This window comes from Centruroides vittatus, unplaced genomic scaffold, assembly GCF_030686945.1.
Source record: "Centruroides vittatus isolate TY-2023 unplaced genomic scaffold, ASM3068694v2 contig_345, whole genome shotgun sequence".
Classification (NCBI taxonomy): domain Eukaryota; kingdom Metazoa; phylum Arthropoda; class Arachnida; order Scorpiones; family Buthidae; genus Centruroides; species Centruroides vittatus.
This window is the reverse complement of record NW_027122170.1, coordinates 1,717,814-1,735,185: the sequence shown is the minus strand read 5'-3', so window position 1 is coordinate 1,735,185 and position 17,372 is coordinate 1,717,814. Positions and strand designations below refer to the sequence as shown.

At 29.4% G+C, this 17,372-nt stretch overlaps 1 protein-coding gene across 1 annotated transcript in view; it reads right to left on the bottom strand.

Annotated features, from left to right (window-relative positions):
* Smr (Smrter) overlaps nt 1-11,711 on the bottom strand; it is a 101,502-nt gene extending 89,791 nt beyond the window's left edge. The window contains 1 exon segment of the mRNA XM_067269039.1: nt 10,756-11,711. Coding sequence (XP_067125140.1) covers nt 10,756-10,820 — 65 coding nt within the window. The 5' untranslated portion in view covers nt 10,821-11,711.
* Between the last annotated feature and the right edge of the window lie 5,661 nt (nt 11,712-17,372).

The window sequence follows — 17,372 nt, the reverse complement described above, 5'->3', positions numbered from 1 at the left end:
AAAAAAGCTGATTTAGTCATTCTTTAAAAAGGTTTATGAACTCAAATAACGTTTATTAAATCAAGCATCATCAAACATTGATAATCGATATCTGAAACTATTGATTATAATCCAATTGACATTGCATGTTAATAATGGTCTATGGAATCCAAAGCACTGAATATATTATTATTACATATAATGCCAATTGATATGGCAACTAATATTCTAACTGTTTGGCAACTGCACTAGTTAGTTAAAATATCTGGTCAGTACCAGATTTAAATTTCATCAATCAAGTTTATAATTTGTTATTAATTGTCAAACTATTAGATTTGGTTAACTTGGTAGCAAAATAAGTTTTTTTTCAAGTATTATTTATTGATTCGTTTTTAAAAGTTACACTTTATATGTTTTGAATGCCTGAAATCCAAGATCTTTCAATAAAATTAATATGCTCTAAAATTTCTATTATTCTTCTGATTTTATTGGGTTTTTTTATTCATAAAACTCACACACCAACAATCAAATAATTGAAATTCTAAAATTAACATTATCTGAAATTCAGACAAGTTTATCTGATTTACTTAGAAGAATAAAGCAACGCTTTTCTAATCATTGCTGTAATGATAGAAATTACTTTTATCATTAAACATTTACATATATGAAATATTTGTTTTCATGATTTTATTACACAATTTGAAAGAATTATACAAGTAAGAACATATAAAAGTTTATCATCAAATTTGGCTTCTAACTACATTTGAGTAAGTTTAAAAATCACAAATATTTCAAATTAAAAAAGTCATTTGAGATAATGTAAGTAGGAGTTCTTAAGTATTTTTTTTTTTACATAAGATCATGCAGTTTTCTATTTCTAATGGTACTAATTATACTCATGCATTTTAAAATGATGTAAAATATTAAGAAAATTCTAAAGACATATTTAAGACAGTTAATAACATTTTGGAAACAAAATATCTTTTTAAAGAAGCAACTGTTTTATTGTTTTAAGAATTTATATGTATTGAAATTTTAACTAACTGATTGTTTATTTTGTCAGTTTTTGTGACTCTTAAAACCACTCTCCCATTTAAACAATTTTTCTGGTTTTGTTGAATAATTTGTTTAACTAGAAAAATGGCTAACGTTCTCATCTTTGCACGTACTAACTACAGGTAGCCCTCGGTTTATGCCGCAGTTCCGTTCCTTACAAAAGTGAAAAATAAGCAAATAATTTTGTTTATTAATATAATATAATACAAAATACATATATTATAAATTTAATTTTTAAAATGTATTTTATGATAAAATAAAGTGAAATGTTTTTATTAAAAACTCTCAAGAAAAACAAAATGATGTTTCAAAGTTTTGGATCTCTTACATTTTTCAAAAAAGTATCCATCTTTAATTGTTTAGATTTTTGTTTTCTTTCATTAAGAATTTTGAAATAGGGTCGATTGGATGCAGTGATGCTCCTTTTTACATTTGCTCTTTGATTTCAATCGTTGTCCAACTCACAAAGTTCATCCGTCGAACTTTCCATAGTTGAAAGGATACGCTTTAGATCGACCATTTCCATGACTCTTGGTGTTTCTTCTTCTTTCTCTGACTGCTTACGATCTAATTCTTTGTATAATTCTTCTAAGTCTTCATTCGAGAGTGGCTGATCATGAGCTTCTAAAAGTTCTGTCACATCTTCAGTTGTAACATCTTCCGATCTCACATCACAAGCAAGTCTGGTAATGTCTTCAATTAAATTCTCCCGATGTGCTACTTCTTCAAAATCGTGCATGAATGTTGGCAGAAGTTTACACCAAACTCCACTTAAGCATTCCCTGGAACTTCATCCCAAGCCTACTTGATGTTTTTAATGCCTTTCAAAATATTGAAAGACTGCCAATAAACTTTAACTGTTTTGTTCGAAGTGTCTAAAATTCTCATCATTTCCACGAATGTATTACAGAGATAATAAGCTTTGAAGGTTGCATTCAACGGTATTCTTGACATCCAACAGTATTCTTATTTCATCAAGGTTTTGAGGATGTCCTGGAGCATTGTCTGGAGATGGTCCTTGGGTGGTAAGTTATTTTCTTCACAAAAGCAAAGCACAGTAGGGAAAAAATAACTTGTGTAGCAATCTGTGAAAACATCTTGTGTGACCCAAGCTTTCTTGTTCCATTTCCAATAAACTGGCAACATGTCTTTATTTAAACCCTTTAAATCACATGGTGTCTGTGAATGATACACTAACATTGATTTAAAAGTTTCAAAGTTCCTGAAAATTGGCTCCCAACGAAATCTATCTTTCTTTCTGTTAATCTATCTTTCTTCTGTTAATCTATCTTTCGCAACTTTAAAACTGAATGGAACATTCTTCACAAGAAATAAAAGTTCATGCTGGTAACTTTTCCCAATAAAGCCCAGTCTCATCAACATCGAAGATTAGGTCTGGAGAATAGCTGCCTTGTTCTACATAACTCTGAAATTCCTTAGGTAAACCAGCCACCGCAACATCTGCACTTACTGCTTCACCACATAATTTTACACTACGACAGTTACTTTGGAATTTAAATCTCATAAACCAACCTTGCTTCCCAAAAAAGTTTCTTTGCCTCCGTCTGTCTCCTTAAGATTATCAAAATTGATTTTGCTTTTTTAGTTATAACAGCTTGAGTCATAGGAATGTTTTTTTAATTTGCATCATCCACTCATGATAACAATTTTTCCATTTTTTTCAAACTTTTCCATTTTACCTCTACTGTAACTCACATGTTTTACATTTACTACTGTAAACTGTTGAGCAGAGTGTTTAACTTTATCTGCATTTTTCATAATGGTAGTAACAGTGGACGGAGGTAAATTCAAAGATCTGCAGACATTAGGGCGTGTTCGTCCATTTTCCATTTGTCGAATAACTTCCATTTTTGTTTCTGGAAAGATTGATTGCCGTGCCTTCTTAACATGTTTAGATAACTCAGGTGTACTTCTTTTATCTGACATAATAACCCTCCTTTATTCTTGTATATGTGGGTACCTAAACATTTTTAGTATTTTAATATTTTTATTTATTTTAGTATTAATTTAATGTAAATGTATACATATGCAATAATATTAAACAGAAAAAATAAATATATTCAATAAAAATCTTTGTTTTAACAAATGTACAACGTCGCAGCTCAGTAATACGTCAACACTGAAATGAAAATCAGTCTAGCATAGGGAAAAATTGGGGAATTACACTGTGAAACGGCAAATTGCACAGCGGCATTATTGTGAATCGGTGTCGGTGTAAACCGAAAGCTACCTGTATAAAATTAAGTATTCACAGGCTGATTCATACTCGTACCCAGCAGAATTAAATAAAAAACTTAAATCAACACCTTAATGTTTGCTGAGAAATTTTTTAATTTAACGAACGTTTTCGGCCTCATCTATAGGCCATCATCAGGTCGAAATACAAAAATTGGAACGCTTACGTTCCATACATAGAATACAAAATTCAAACTAAACTTTTTTTTAAAAAATGGAACTAATTAACGGATAAATAAATAAACATATAGTGAGAAACTAGAAAAACAAAAATAATAATAACAAACGAACATAATATCAATATTACCTATCCTAACTATAAATAATTCAATTTAAAATATAACTAAGTTCATGCGCCTCCTATAAGTTTTTAAGGGCATATTTCAACAGAAGTAAGCTAAAAGATAAATGTATTAATGCAAGGGACGCGGAGGGTCTTCCTTCAGCTTGGAAATATGCCCTTAAAAACTTATAGGAGGCGCATGAACTTAGTTATATTTTAAATTGAATTATTTATAGTTAGGATAGGTAATATTGATATTATGTTCGTTTGTTATTATTATTTTTGTTTTTCTAGTTTCTCACTATATGTTTATTTATTTATCCGTTAATTAGTTCCATTTTTTAAAAAAATGTTTAGTTTGAATTTTGTATTCTATGTATGGAACGTAAGCGTTCCAATTTTTGTATTTCGACCTGATGATGGCCTATAGATGAGGCCGAAAACGTTCGTTAAATTAAAAAATTTCTCAGCAAACATTAAGGTGTTGATTTAAGTTTTTTATTCACAGGCTATAAATTATAAACTTTAAATTACTGTAACCAAACTTAAAATTTTCTATTTCATATTTTAAAAAATAAGAAATTAAAGCTGCAGATAGATGACTATCTTTAATAAGAGCATACATTTAAAAACTAATTGAAAATATTTCTTGTATAGTGGAATCTGGATTATCTGAACTTGATGGGACTGGTATCTTTTGGATAAATGAAATTTTGAATAATCTAGAAACTCATTTGTTTTTGTGTTTTGGGTAATATGCATTTAAAGGTCCATGAATAATAAATAATGCAATGTAATTATTGTAATTAAAGATAAATTAAGTTACTCAAAATCTAAAGTAATGTTACATATATATACACACACACACACACACGTACTGTACAGTACATGTATATATTATATTTTAATTTCATAGCACTACCAATCAACAGATGATGTAGTGATTTCCAGTTACTTTCTTAGAAAGTTCATTTTCTGTGTATTAGGTACTGTGTGTTATACACAGTACAATGCTATACATTCTTTTTTTTTTCTGTTTTCAAAACCATTATGGATAATCCAGTATTTCCACTGTATATTTATTATTTATTTCAATTTTGATTGCCTTGACTGAATAAATACAAAGCATATATTAAGATTTAAAGAATTAGTTTAAAACAAATTGTTTTTATTTGATAAAAATGATATATATATTTATTTATATGAATTTCATATAATCAATAATTAATATATAGTAAATAGGAATGATGGCCTATAAAAATGCATTATGCATGATAACAGATTTAAATTTATACAGTACTTTTATTTATACATAATAGAAAATACCAGTAATTCATTTAAAACTTAAATTTTATATCAAGGATAATGCATATTTTGTAGCTTTTTTAAAAGCATTTTTACATTTTTAGTTCATATTTCAAAATCAAATGCTATTGTACACATTGAAATAATTTATCAACATTGTCGCTTTCCAATAATTTCAAATATAAAACTTAAATCTCTTGCATATATGATAAATTGTTTTTGAAGCATCAACTGTAAAGGTTATGAAGTTTTAATGTTTGAAGTTCAATATCTTAAGGCATAATTCATTGTCCAGTATTTATGTAATTTATTTTTATATATGAAATTGTTAATTAAAAACTAAAATCAAAGCTGACATTTTCCAAAATTAAAATTACACTTCTAAAGAGTTACTATAGCAAAACAATTAAAAGAGCTTGATAAATATGCCAAAACTTATAACATTAAAATGAGGACTTCAGAGTATTTTTAAACTATGAAATTAAAATGTTTGTTTCTAGAATTATATTTTTTTAAATAATACCGTATATATAACATATGTAAACAAGTACCAAGCCGAGATAAAAAAAATATCCAATTGTCGTAGTAAAAAAAAACGGTGATAGATATTTTTCGTTTTATACAACTGGATTTACTATTTAAATAATAGAAACAAAAATGTATGTATTAGAAAATTAAATTAACCACCTACAAAATTCATTACAAATCCTTAAAATCTTTCAGAATATCAAATTTTCAGTCTAGAAATGCAGTAAATCACACAATAAAAATTTAAAGAAAACTTACAACATTAAAGATTATGTATGGATAAACAATTTTAAAAAATCAATATGCACATGAAACAAAGCTAACAGCACTCATGTGAAAATTTTCAACCTGTTCAAATCTATATTTAAGGAATAATTATTAACTTGAGAATTTCAAAAGACTGAAATTCAAAACATGTCTGGTATAACATTACTTTCATATAATAGCTATAGTTTAAGATTTATGAATGTGCTACATGAAAAGTTCTGAAGAACTAAAAATATTAAGGAAAGCTGATCTTTCTAAAAAGTATTAGAAGACATGTAGCAATATTACTTTTTTCAAAGTTTAACACCTAACACCGAAACATTTAATTACCCTCTTTTTAAATCTTCATAATTTATACACAAAAGTATGACGACAAACTTTATTTTAAAAAATTTTATAGGCTACGGTAGTTTTCCTCTATTCAAAACTTTTATTGTAAATATTTACCTTTTACTAACCACAAACACTTAAAACTGAAACAACTAAGTAATACTCGGTTTTAAATTAGATTTAATAAATTACAAATCAAATTATAAAATTCTTTGAACAATTAATTTCTACGACATAAAATTTTCTACAGCAGACATTCTATTTATTATTCTAAATGTTGAAGATGAAAGGAAATAATTACTAACTGCACACATTATATATATATAGCGTATATGTGACAAAAATCTAAATGCTGTCTTCAGCCTTTGAAAAGGAACAAACAGAACATAAAAGCCCAAAACTGTTCAATTTGTTTTTGATTTTAATAATTCCAACTGTAAGTAATTTTTATGTTTTTGAATGGTCACAATTACTCATTCAGTTGATGACATATGTATATATTTACATAAAAAAATAGAAAATTATAAGCATATATACATATCATTTAAGATAAATGAACATTATTGCACTCTTAGAACCTGTAACCGGTGTAATATAAAAATAATAAAGGATGCAGATCACCACAAACGTTTTCGAACCGTTGGCAGTTCTTCCTCGGGTGCGAGACCGAATTACCGACGGGACGGAGCGAACTCTTAAAGGAAATTCGAGAAACAACCGTAAGGTGTTACACATTATTCTTAATTGTAGAGTTATCAATAACTATTTCTATAAATTTTATTTTTTAGAACAGATTCATTGAATTATTTTACACAAGTAACAAATTTGAATACTACATTACTTATTATAACTCTTTCATTGCAATTATCTAGTGTCTTTTTTAATTACATAGTATACAGTAAACTAAATGAAAAAATCCACTTATATTTTACGGAAGTCGAGGTTTATTTCAGAATTAGACATTTTTCAGAGTTGTTCTACTCGTCTTCATACTCGAACACCAAACTAGAATACAAAATTAGAAAAAGTAACGAAGAACCTTCATTTATTCTTTTTACTAAAAATATTTTGTATTTTAATTTAGTGTTTGGATTCAATAATGAAAGAGAACAATTTTGAAGAAAATTTAACTCCAAAATAAAACAATTTTTAGAACTTTAATCCTGTAGTGTTTAAAGTTTTTGCAGAGATAAATTTCAGTTATTTTTCATTATTAATACTTTACATAATTTTTTTAAAATTATATAATCAGAGTGAATTTATAAAAAAACATCAACTTAAAGTAATAAAACTGTAATTTATAACTAATTATAATCCACACACAAAGAACATGTGCAGTAATTACATTAATAGTGTTATTTTTGGATGTGTGTGGGAGTTTGTGGTAAAAAATTAAAAGGACACCACTCAAGTTGGACTTAAAAACCATTTTTCACATAATAGTGCTGCATGATACCAAAAACGTAAACATGATATTCAAGGGCAAAAGAAAAGTTGACAGGATGGAGAAATTTTTTTAAAGACAAAATCTATTATTGATTTTCAAGCTAAACATAAATAATAAAAGATCATTTCTAGTTTTTTTATAAGTTGTTTTTTGAAAATATCATGCAGTATGTTATATTGATCCCACACAATAAAATAAAATTCTCCCATAACTATTATTATTTTTTCTTCTTAAAATTTCATAAATTAGAATCATTTTACAATAATGTTTAATGTTATATCAAATGTTTATTTACTTTAAAAATGATTTTGTACATAAAACCAATGCATTTCTATTTTCTTAATATAAATAATAATTGAATTTATAACATATATCATATCATATATCCCTCAGAGAAAATAACTATATATCCTTTCCGAATAGCACCTTAGGCAAGGAGGGTCGAAACCAGTTTTTCTACCATCTATAGTCAACTTGGACAAGTTATTTTTGGTTGATTTAAAGATGATCCAAGATCAAAAAAAGTCACTTAGAACCATGTAAACTTTAATATATTTTGAATTTTAACTCTTGCAAAAAAGATAATTAGTAACATAATATACAGATATACAGAGAAAAAAATAATTATTAAACTTTATATATTTTAAATAATTTTGTATGGGAGCTATATATTATGATTACTGTTATATCAAACATTCACAAAAAAGAATTCATCATTTTTAATCTCTTGAGCTTACAGCAAACAACTAATACAAAATTCTTATCAGTCAACTACTGTGTTATTATCAAAAATTTAATTTAATGAAAGCATGAAAAATTGTAATAAAAATAGCTTTATTAACATATGGAAGATAATACACAAAACATCCTTTAAATATTAATTTTATTGAAAAACAATCTACTCGAACTTCTAACGTAGGCTAATTTAATTTTACACGAAAAAATCTAACTTAAAGTAAGTCATTCGTTAGACCTAATGACAAAATATTAGATTTAAAACAAAAAATTAAGTTAATATGTACTGTTTTTATAATGTAACCTGGAAATTTCTTCAATGTTGAATGACTAGAAAAATTAACTATTGTGTAAATCGGAACAATAGAAATCATTATAAAATATATACGAAACCTTCAGTTCTGTTCGGTATGCAAATGCTGCCATCAGATACCAGTTGTATAAGAATGCTATAATCATTATTTATGCAGCAGCGACGACACGAACGTCCGGATTTGAATATTCATCATAAATAATTAAAAACGAAGCCTTAGTATTACGTACATTATGATTTACGAACAATTTTACTCCCCCACTTTAAATAATTCATTAAGTTAAAATAAGTCTAACTTTCAAATCATATTTTTACAAATAAATAAAGAAGTGGAACAAAAAACTTTTTCCATCTATAAAGTATATTAGTTAACTTACATAATTAAAGTAATGAGAAATTTAATATGGTACAGAATACCACTGACTTTATTAAAATATATTTAATTTCATTTTTAATAAAAACTTCCTATCCTAATCTCCTTTAATTATGTTCACAAGGAAGATTTATTTTATATTAAAAACACACATCGCTACTAGTTTTAACGAAATGTAATTTTGAATAATCTATATTTAATAAGTTTAGATTTGTCATAATAAAAAAAAATACTAGAAGTCCTAATTACATTGTACTTTCACGACTAACAGTCTGAGAACTAATTATTCGCTATTTGTAAATATTTATAAACTTCTATTCATTCTCTAACCGATATAATCCGTTTTAGGTTTCGCAACAGTATATAATTATTCTACGGCGATGTTTATAAATTTAATAGAGATAAGACTCGTTAATTTTTAAAATAAATTTCCACCGGATCTAATAACGTTACTTTTCAAAAATTTGTCGTCACTTACATTTCTTCGACTCAAAATTTTATTTATTTTTGCATACCGAATAACTAGCATAAACGTTCAATTCCGGAGTCATTTTCTTCCTCCATTATATAAACAGAAATACATCAGAAATTAAATCTTAATTAAAAATTAAAGAATTGTCTTGGTGTTAATTTACAAAATACGTAAAATATATAAAATCATAAATTATACTTGCAAGTATTTTTTCCCGTTTATTCTCCGAAGGAAACGAAGTCAGTAATTTTCATCAAAAGTACTTAAAAATAGAATTTTTAATCTTATATAGGCCTACCCGTTCTTGTATATTTTTCTCTATTTTTCATTATTAAAAACAGATTGCTTTCAAGTTTTTAATTGCTTATAAAAAAGTAATATCGTCTTCAGCTTTATGTATAAAGTATGCCATTTGATTTAAGAGCACTTATTTAAAGAAGCAGACTCATAATTTAACACAAAAACCTTTCCAAAAGTTGCATGCATTTCAAGTAATGCAAAAAGAAAAAAATTAATAATTTTACATTATGCAAATTAACAGGAACAACTCTAGCATGATTAGTCAAGTCAATCAAAGTTATTTTAAGAAAGACTAATGTGCATAGAAAATTGCAGTATATATCCCAGACATTCCGTATTAAAGCAATGAAACTTAATATCCCATTCCACATTTTCTACACTTAAAAAATTTATTGCAAGACAGCTTATCTTACCGATTTCAAACATTAATTTCAGATAAAATTACGTGTAAATTACGAATTAAAAACGCAACTGTACTGTATATGTAATTTTCTTCGCTCTTTTGTATTTTTATATCCTACATTATCAAATTTTCTCTCTCTAAAAGAAATTAATCCGTTAATTAGGCAATGTATTAATTGTAATACGGGAATTTTTTAATTGTTCAATAAGTTGCGTAATCGGAAATGACAAGTGAGAGGCATTTTTAATATCGCAACCTTTCTGCACCATTTGATTAAAAGTAAAGAAAAATCGATTAACGCAATCGACTGGGATAAGGTCATTTAAATTTATCCAACAATCAAAATGCAATACGGAAGAAAGTATCCAACTTGTTATTTTGACAAGCAGCGTCAATTTCCTCGTAAATCTACATCATCACGTGATGCGCTACCACGTGACGCGGCTATCATACTATGGCGAAGGTTAAAATAGATGCCTAATCATCCGGGTACTGGATGACGTAATTAACAATCACCATCACTATCACGGTCGTGTTTCATTCGACGGCGAAAGAAAAAAAAATAATGGTAAAATATGTTTAAACGGTGGACGTAAGGCTCGAACGACAACGTAACAATTACGTGGGCCCGGGGGCCACGGCATAAGAACTAAAAGACATTTAAACCGCGCCTCGAATTCGAGTTTGTACTGTACACCTCGAACTTACCGTTCTACGACGACGTATGTCGGACTATTTAGATGTCCTACAGATAGCGTTTTCACGTTACTCATTTCAGACAAGATGGCCGTTGTTGTTGTTGTACACGTATAGGGCCTAGATTATAAGATAGGCGACGGCTTTCGACACTTATTACGAGTTGGCATCTAATCTACAAACACGGGCAGTCAACATATTCCACTATTCTTCGAATGCGTTGAAACTACGTAGGTAAACACATATCCGAGACATTTTCATATTTAAATACCTCAGGTACGGATGCGAAATATTTCCTTAAATCGAGATCATACCACGCAGACGGGCTGGCAGAAAAACCGCACAGAGATGTCACAAACATATCAGCGAAGGTACACATAACACCAGCACTTCCTTGAAAACGATCGACGGAGTAATCCAGGCTTTGCCCGAAGTATCATCGACGGCGACCATGTTGGAACAATGGCAACATAGCTTACGGTGGCAAAGGGAATCATTCATGTGCCCCGCAGCGACGGAACGGCCATCGGAAAACACCCGAATATCCCCACGAAACCGATCGAATAAGCTAGATAAAAGCGACTAGGACGACGAGTATACTTCCACAGGTGCGAAAAAACACGCCCTGCTGCAAGCGAGCTCAACATCTATCCAGTCATCTGGCGAGTCAATGAACTAGCCCCAGATTACTTGTGAGAGACTGCGGCCGCAGACATGACAGGCAAGTTTGGAACCTACCACTCGCCACCAGTCAAATGGGGAGGTAGGGTCGAGCCGAGTCGAGGACACGAGGACGGTAATTCCTGAAGGTCATCAACAGCCAGAGTTTGTCGGTTGGCCAATACTCACATACACACACTTCGCCAGCTGGCAACATTGATATCCAGCCAAGCATTCGGTTGAAGCTAGAGAAAAGTGATCTCAAAATAGAACGGGAAATCACCGAGGATGGTCGACTGCAACGCGGAGGGGTGGACGGCAAGAGCGAGTAAAGCTTGGTAGAGTGACTGTGTATATACGATCTCGCCTTGTGCAACCTTACGACAGGGATTCCGTCAAATATATATATATCTACCATTACTACTTTGCGCCCATAACTCTATATACGCTCGGCTTTACTTCGGGTTCCACTTACTTTGTAAAAATCCATTTATGGAAATATTACAAAAAATTCGAAAGCTTAGTTTACTCGACTTTTAATTCCCACACAGACAAAATTTTTACGTATTTTAGTGAATTAAATACACGCAAGTATACCGCACACGGCACTAGTGTCAGATTCTATGTAATAACTACACATACGAGCCTTAGAAATTAATTAATTAACGAACGAAACTTGGCCGAATCGATTGTGTTACGTTATTTTAGATCATTTAGAATTTGTTTAATAAATGACTTAAGGAGTGGGCATAATTTGGCATACGAAGGTAGGCACGCTGCCATCTTTAACATATGCCGAAGTACACGTACAGTACCAAACGAATTATATTATATATAAATAATAAAACTAAAATTTACGAAATTTTCCCTACTGCAATGCGTACACGGAGCATAAACTTGATTTTTTCTCCTCTTCTTTTATATACATATATTTAAATAAACTAACATTTTTCTTAACCTGTTCACGTACACATCGTTTGCCGTAAGAACAGGTTATGGCACACTGCCAACGTACTCAACAAGAAAGTAACACCTAAGGCCGATAACGTTAATAAAGTATTAATTTTTAACTACGCATGCGAAGAAAATTTAATAAGTTGGATTAAAGAGATGGCTGCTAACAGTCCGATAAATAATGCCATCATCAATGTTTATCAATAAGGAAAAAAAAGGTATGGAGGGAGAGAGAGGAAAGGCAGATTTTAATAATTAAACTTTAATCGGAGGAAATGTAAACATAAAAATGTATTTTCCCACTTCTTACGCCATTAAAATATACATTAACGAGAATTATATAAAAAAATTATTAACGATTTAAAGTTCGGCCATTAACATAATTTATGTTTAGTAGTTCATAATGGGGCATAAAATCGAAAGTGAGACGTTTAAAAAAACTTCGATAGAGGAAAAAAGGTAAGTTAATAGTATTTGCACGCATCTAAAAAACAATTAATGCGTACGCTGATAAATTATAAAAAAACTAATTATTTGTGATAACATCTGCGTAAATTTGCATGCGGTTTGCTAACGAACCACATCCGAATTTACGCTTCGGGAGTGGTGGTAATTCAAATTTTAACTTTCACACACAAAGACTCGCTTGTTGTTACCGACAATACGAGCAGGAAAGGCAAACTTAACGAGAAAGGGTGGGAACAAAAAAAGAAACACATTTCATTCTTTTTTTGAGGAAACACATTTATTCAGGGGAGGAAGATTTAAATCGATAAATTCTCCCTCTAAAATGGTTCGAGACTAGCCTAATTTTATCTGACATAACTCAGATTTGTTTTGTCGTTTCTTTCTTTCTCCAACCGAGAGCCTATTTATAGGATAATTTATCGCATCCGAGATTTGGCAGCGTACTATATACATTCACATTACCTTCTACACGCAGGTACAAAGTTCTTTGTACGACCAGACGAAGAAAAATACTTCACGCGAATCGTCCTTTCTTACGGAACTAGTTTTGAAATTTTAAATAATTACCGGTAACGAACAGGATTTAAAACTTATTTATGACTCGTAATAAAAACAAAACAAAAAAAGCTGAAAAATATTCGCCCTTCTCATAAACGAGTCGGCAGAACTAACCTTGCAAACAGAACCAGATCTATAATAGTATCTCATCAGTACATTCTAAAAACCCTGAAGGTTAACTGCGCAGTTATCCTCTAAAATATACTTGGTTTATTTTGAAACCAAAAAGTCTACGAGTTTCTATTAATTCCCTTGTAAAATAAATATTTCGCGTATTACAAGAGAGGAATTTAAGGCAAGTGTAAAGCACGGAAACACCGAAGAAAATATAAGAACCCAATAAAATTTCTTCGTTATCGAATTACATTTAATCGTATTTAATATTAAATTACTAGTTTCTCGCTAGTCGTAACTCAACTTAATTACCTAACTAACAATAAACGTCGTGGTATAAGGGACGGAGGAGTATATTTTATTTCTATTTTAAACAAAGACGGTACAAGCAAACTAAGCAATATGTCTTTTAAAATGCATTAATTTATTAAAAGTTATATTTTAAAAAATATATAATTCGTATTGCTTCAGAGCAGAGTGATCAAATAACCGATTAAGTAAACTTAGATTGCAATATAAATCAATTAAACGCGTTAGAAAATAATTCAGAGCTGCAAAAGGAGTATTTTGAATATGAAAAGACGGCGGAAACTAAAATTTCGACAGCATTATTTCGCTGGGATACATATACATATACTTAAAAAAATAATAATAATAATCTTCAATGATGCCTAGTACCAGGAAAACTCTCGCTTACAATATAAATGCCGGTGATCCAACCGACGTTCCACATCTATACCTATTGTATATAGTACCAACACATCATCCGCCGCAATCATATGCTGCACGCAGCCAACTGTAAAGAATCACAGGCGGAGAGGTCAACCACCTCGACTGTCCTGTACTATATCGCCGATTTCTTTACCGTGAATGAAAAAATAATGTTCTTTCCGAGCATACAAAAATATTTCCATCTTTACAGCAATGGCGGAATATCTTTTACGACTATTTACTTTGATAGAATCGAACGTTTTTACTTAAGGAAATAATATTCTGTGATTGTAGTACAGAAACGTCTTTACCCTAGTGAAACAAAATTCTATTTTTATCTAAAGGAAAATATTTATATATATATATTACGAAATTGTCTGATAAATCCGAACCTCTTTTTCGGTAACGGGAATACACACACACACGAATTTAATGGGCGAATTTCGTGTTTTTATGTATATTTATAGAAGCCACCAACGGCCTGTAGGTGATCGTAAAAAACATCAAAAAATGTACAGGAAAAAATAGCGTTGCATTTTCGTGTTTTCGTCGATAAAAAATTTTGTAATCCAATTTTTATGCTAATTCTAAACTATGTTATTGGCAACATATAAATGTTGTCTTTATGAGTTTATAAGAAGCTTTGGCTCCAGTTCCGCTCCTTTTTTTAATGAAATTTATCCGAGAGTAACGTAACGGAAAAGAAAAAAACCGAAAATTTCTTCGGTAACATTTAATTTACATTATTTTATAAAACTAATTCGGGTCTTTCACTTATCACGGGTCATCAGAGTGCGTATGAATGATTCTGCCGTTTTAAATGTCAATAAAAATATTTATAGTTTAAAAGTAGATCGGTATATTAAGAAAAACAACATTATATCGTATCCAAATGGCCTTATTTTCGTTACCAATGGCTAAACAGTCTAGGTCAGATTGCATACTGCGTTACTTAACCTTGACCTATCTCAGTTTGGTAAAGCAGGAAAGAATAGGACCTACTATATAAGATATCAACCTATATACAGTAAGTGGCGGCATGCTTTGCGAAATACTCTACACGCTTACGTCAATTCCACTCGTAACGTAACCATCACGCAATTTATTTCGAATGGCAAACAGAATTTTCACGATATTCATTTCTACAGAAGCGAATTCTTCCAGAAAAAACTTCAAAGGTGTTTTCGGAATTTATAATCGTGATTAACAATAAAATATCTATTTATCAATCGGCGTTGTACGGAAAATATCTCGGTTATATATTTACAAGTGCCAATATTTTAAATGTTATAACAATAATTTCATATTTAAAAATGCGATTATAAATAAACGCATTGATAATAAAGTTTTACAGTATGACAAAACTTTACAGAAATCTGGCATGAATACAAAATGAAGAGAGAAACATTAAGTAAGCACGTGTTGTATTTAGAAATGTTATTTGTGAAAGTAGTACATTATACAGAATGAGTTGCCAACTGCTCACTCGCTCGTGCGCAGTCTACAGGACGTTACCCGAAATTTTGCTATAGCGGAAAACAAATTACAGTAATTACTATCAAAGTCCGTGACCTATAAAATAGCATTTATTCAAAGTAACAAAATTCCAAGGTCTACGTTATACTTAGTTAGCATAATTAATCAACTCTAAGTACTGTCTCACAAATATTTCATTTAGACAATAAGAAATTAATAGTCATTTTTTCTTAATTATTTTATAAATACAACAAGCAAATAAATTTAAATTATGAAATTTAATAGAAAGCACAAGCACATACAGGTACTAAAATATGCATAATTATTACACATTTTCTCGGTCCTTTTTGGAAATTCTGTAATTAGCTAGACAAGTTTTCCTTTAAATTATTTTTTTATATTAAAAATTATTCCAAATTATCAATTTTTGAAAACTTACGTAAGAATCGAATACGAGAAAGAAAGGAAAAAGTTTTTTTAGAGCCGTAAAACTCGGAATTTTAAATGATGCAATAATGTAGCCTTGATACAGAATAAACAGTCTTTGTAAAGATAAAAATGCAATAATATATGAATCCTGATAAAAGATATAAACAAACTTTTTCATGCTATGTGAATATTTGATGGCAAGTTATCAACTTGATATGAAAAAGCAGGACAAGATTAATAACAAAGTTTTAATATATTGGCAAACAATACCAATGAAAACAATTTTAAAGTTGTATTTTATGAAATAAATATACTTTGTTTTTTTTTAATTATTTGTTAATAGAGATATCGAATGAAATTATTACTGCTTGCTTTATCAAATTCGACTTCGGATTTGATCGCACATTTTCAGTTTTTATCGCTAAATCTTTGGATTTATTAGATATAAAACAATATAAAAACTAAAAATAAAACTGGCGAAAAATACACTCGATAACATCATTCGTTACGTTACTTGTTTCTTACGGCTGCCGTGATAAAACGAGCGATAAATAAATGATGCAGGGTCGGATTAGAATTTCTTTAGGATCGAGATACATGAAAAATTGATAGGATAGACCTTGGCTAAGCTTATAAATTTCTTATTCTCCTTAACTACAAAAAAAGCAATCTTTGATACTATTTTTTCCCATTGATAACTTTCTCATACAGATTAAATATATTACTCAACAATTTTATATATAATAACTTAAGACAAATATCAAACTGAAAGAATATTAAATTAATACCCATTCAATTTGATAATCAGATTCCAGAAGATCTAGAATTATCAAATATAAAAATATAGTTATATAAAATTCTCTTAAATTTGTCAAAAAGTAAGTATTAATTACCCTGTGTTTAATTCATCTTTTGGGATAGAAATAGCAATCTTACTAGTAAGAAAATTTTACACCATGTTAGCTAGGCAAGTTTTCCTTTAAATTTTAAATAAAATATTTAAATTATAATTTGAAATCGTAAAATTTCAAATTATAATTATCAGAAAACGTGTTTTCTGCATCATTTTCCAATTTTGTATTTAGAAATATAATCGAAAAAACTGAATTACTCTGGTTGAAAAAGATTTTACAATATATAGACTTAAAATAAGTTATTGCTCATTTCTGAAAAATGTTTAAACAAAAAAAGTTTAAAAATTTTTCAATATACACTTTTTCTTATTGCATCAAAGACAAATATTTTAAAAAATTTCTTCA